Genomic DNA, 3,564 nt, shown 5'->3' with positions numbered 1-3,564 from the left:
AAATTTTGTATTTATTCTTTAATTATGCATCTACGTGTGTGTGTGTGTGTGTGTGTGTGTGTGTGTGTGTGTGTGGTACATGTGCATGTGGGTCCCCACAGAAGCCAGCAGAAGGCACCAGATCCTCTGGAGTTGGTGTTATAGGTGGTTATGAGTCACCTGATGTAGGTGCTGGAAACCAAAATTGTATTCTCTGCAAGATCAGTTGTGTTCTTAACCATCAAGCCTTCTCTCCAGTTCATGTATTTTTAAAAAATAAATCAAAACATAAGCATAATTAACATCTGGTGGTTAGCCCAACATTTAATATATTTAATATATTATATGACCTTAAAAGGGGATTAAGTTCAGTCTTAAAAAAAAAAATATCATACCTTGAACAGTGTCCTTGCTTTGAGAGCTTCTTGGATTTGGTAAAGGCACCTCTTTTGACTTGCTGCTCTTCATCTTGCCAATTTACCTGCAAATATGTCATCAATAATCACTGACCATCACTATTATAAAAACAATAGCAAAGAAAATACTCTGACATTTTGAACTTCATGATGTCAGCAAAAGATTGTCATCTCTAAAATAATCTAATAAATTTTTTGTTGTTTTCTTTTTTCTTTTTGGTCTTTTTGGAGACAGGGTCTACCTGGAGCTCCCCCCTGCCCACCCCCGCAAAGCTGGCCTCGAACTCACAGAGATCTGCCTGCCTCTGCCTCCTGAGTGCTGGGATTAAAGGTGTGCACTACCGTACCTGGCTAATCTAATAAATTTTAAAACTAAAAATTATACTATGACCATCTCATACCTAGTAAGATAGCTACTATCAATTAAAAAAAAAAAAACAGAAAATAGAGGCTGGCAAGATGGCTCAGTTCTTGCTACCGAGCCAGACCACCTAAATTCAATTCCTGGAAACCACATGGTGGAAGTAGAGAACCAATTCCTGCAGTTGTACACACACGCACGCACGCACGCACGCACGCATAAATGTAATTTGTAGCAGCATTATTCTATCATCTAACACGGAAGTAACTCAAGTATCCAGCAACAGATAAAGTACATAAGCAAGTGTGTGTATGTACATACATAGTAATATCAAATATTTGGCTTTAATAGGAAGGAAATTCTGACATATACTATTCCATAGATGAACTTCAAGGACAGTATGTTAAGCGAAATAAGCCATTCACTTAAACATAAATACTGTTATCATTCCACATGTGAGGTAGACTGGTTAAAATCACTGACAGAAAATAGAATGATGGTTACCAGGGACTGAGAGGGAGGGAGGAAAAGGGAGTTATTAATAGGTATAGAGTGCCAAAATTGAAATGACTGGAAATGGATGGTGGAAATGGGCAGTTGCACAATATATAATATACTCAATACTAATAAACTATACACTTTTTTTTTAATTTTTTTATGTGTATGAGTGTATTGCCTGCATGTATGTGAGTGCACTGTGTCATGCAATGCTGCGGAGGTCAGAAGAGGGCTTTGGATTTCCCTGGAACTGGAGTTAAGGACGGTTCGTAGCCGCCATGTGGGTGCTGGGAATTGAACCTGGGTCCTCTGCAAGAGCAGTCAGTGCTCTTAACCGGTGAGCCATCTCTCCAGCCCCGAACTGTACGCTTTTTAAAAAGGCAAAGAGGGGTTAGGGGCATAGACTATTGGTAAAGCACTTGCCGAGATGTGTGAGACACTGAGTTGTTTGATCATCAATAACACATATACACACAAAAGGTTAAGAAGCCAGATGAACTGCACCAGGGCTAGGCGTCTCGGTCCTCCAAAAGGTACCCAGCCCTTAGAAGACTGCCTGAGAGTGCCTGGATCTGACCTCCCTGTGGTGGTGAGCTTCCCCAAATCATGTCTGCCCATACCCCTACACTGGGACCACGTGTGGGCCCTCCCACTGCACCAGGGCTAGACTTCTCTGCCCTTTAGTAGGGGCCCAGACCTTTGCAGACTGCCTCAAAGGGCCTAAATTGGGCCTCTATGTGGTGGTGACCATCCCACCACCAGTGCTGTGATGTGCCTGCTAGTAGGGGTCCAGACCATAGGAGGAAGCCTGAGAGTACCTGTCACCTGATTTGGACCTATGCAGGAGCACCTGAGTACCTGTCACCTGATTTGGACCTATACAGGAGCACCTGAGTAGCTGGACTGAAGTTATCCATTCCCTCTGATATAAAATCTGAGGGGACCTGAAGCCTAGACCAACTAGACTTACATACACAATAAGAAAACAACCAAAGCATACCAGTAATACAAACAGAAGCAGACTTCAACTCAACAAAGGCTTGAGTTTCATACCAAAATAACAAACAACCAAAGAAATCCACATACCAAAAATCACAAGGGAAAAATAAGAATATGGAAAGCCAAAATAATATGTTCCTACCAAACACCACCGGTCCTATATAAGAGTTCTACAAGAACCCCCAAGAGATAACTAAGGATATATAATTTAAAAGAACAATCATAAACATGATCAAAGAATTCAACAAACTTAAAGAACACATAAACAAATCAAAGACCTAAAAGAAGTTAAGAATAAACTTCTGACTGAATTCACAAAAGAGACAGAAATACTGAAAAAAACTCAGGCTGAAATGAAGAAGGAAATGAAAAACTCAATAAGCCAATTTGAAATGACAAGAGAAAGCCTCACCAATAGAATGAATGAAAAGGAAAACAGAGTATCAAGAATGGACAAAAAATTCAAGCTGAAGAATTGGACCACTCAAACAAAGACCAGGAAAAAAATTTTTAAACACAGGAATGCAATATGCAGGAGATGTGGGACACCATGAAAAGACCAAATCTACAGATCACAGGCATAGAGGAATGAGAAGATGGACAAAAAATTCAAGCTGAAGAATTGGACCACTCAAACAAAGACCAGGACAAACTCAAAGACCATGGGACACCATGAAAAGACCAAATCTACAGATCACAGGCATAGAGGAATGAGAAGAATTTCAGTTAACCTCACATGTGGATTCTAGCACCAAATCCTTTTAAATTCCAGGTCCTTTTAATAAGATGATGCTATACAGCAGTCCCTTCTGCATGAAATAACGACCATCACCATGACTAGCTGAGCCTGATCGCCAAACATCATCGCAATTGGGCTTGTTGACGGTTGTGCTCATTCGTTAAAGGAGGGCCAAGCAGGGTCATTGGACCCTCACCGGAGTATCTAGCCGCTCTTTCCAGCCAACTGTACATAATTTGACCCTAATCACACATGCCACCTGGATTTGGGGAGGGCTAAAGTATACAATCAGAGGATGGCTAGGAAGAGAAGGCATGACCCATGCTGAGTAAAAGCTTTCCAGTACACATACCCTCAGGTCGTATATACACCTCAGCAACCCCTCAGATATCTCCGTAAGTAAGCTCAATAAATTCATTGGTTCTCCAGTAAAACTTTAATCAAACATTGGCTTGACAGTAGAACCTTACAAGGGAATAAACATTGCTTAGCATACCCAGGAAAAGAATTCTCACAACAGATGGAAAATTTATTGGATAATGCTATTATGTCTCATAATTATTTTAAAAAAA

General features: G+C 40.6%; 1 protein-coding gene across 4 annotated transcripts in view; it reads right to left on the bottom strand.

Moving 5' to 3' along the window:
- The window catches only part of LOC103738422 (centrosome-associated protein 350-like), a 30,339-nt gene that overhangs the window by 6,928 nt on the left and 19,847 nt on the right, over positions 1-3,564 (bottom strand). For 2 of the 4 annotated variants that reach the window (XM_029565202.1, XM_029565159.1), the window contains exon 2: positions 375-463. In XM_029565202.1, the coding sequence (XP_029421062.1) occupies positions 375-447 (73 nt within the window). In that variant the 5' untranslated portion in view covers positions 448-463. The remainder of the gene's footprint in view (positions 1-374; positions 464-3,564) is intronic. The other 2 variants (XM_029565238.1, XM_029565182.1) reach the window with 1 other exon arrangement.

This window comes from Nannospalax galili, unplaced genomic scaffold (assembly GCF_000622305.1).
Source record: "Nannospalax galili isolate Female #2095 unplaced genomic scaffold, S.galili_v1.0 scaffold4030, whole genome shotgun sequence".
NCBI classification, from domain to species: Eukaryota; Metazoa; Chordata; class Mammalia; order Rodentia; family Spalacidae; genus Nannospalax; species Nannospalax galili.
Note: the sequence above shows the minus strand (reverse complement) of the source record. Positions and strands in the feature narration are given on the sequence as shown.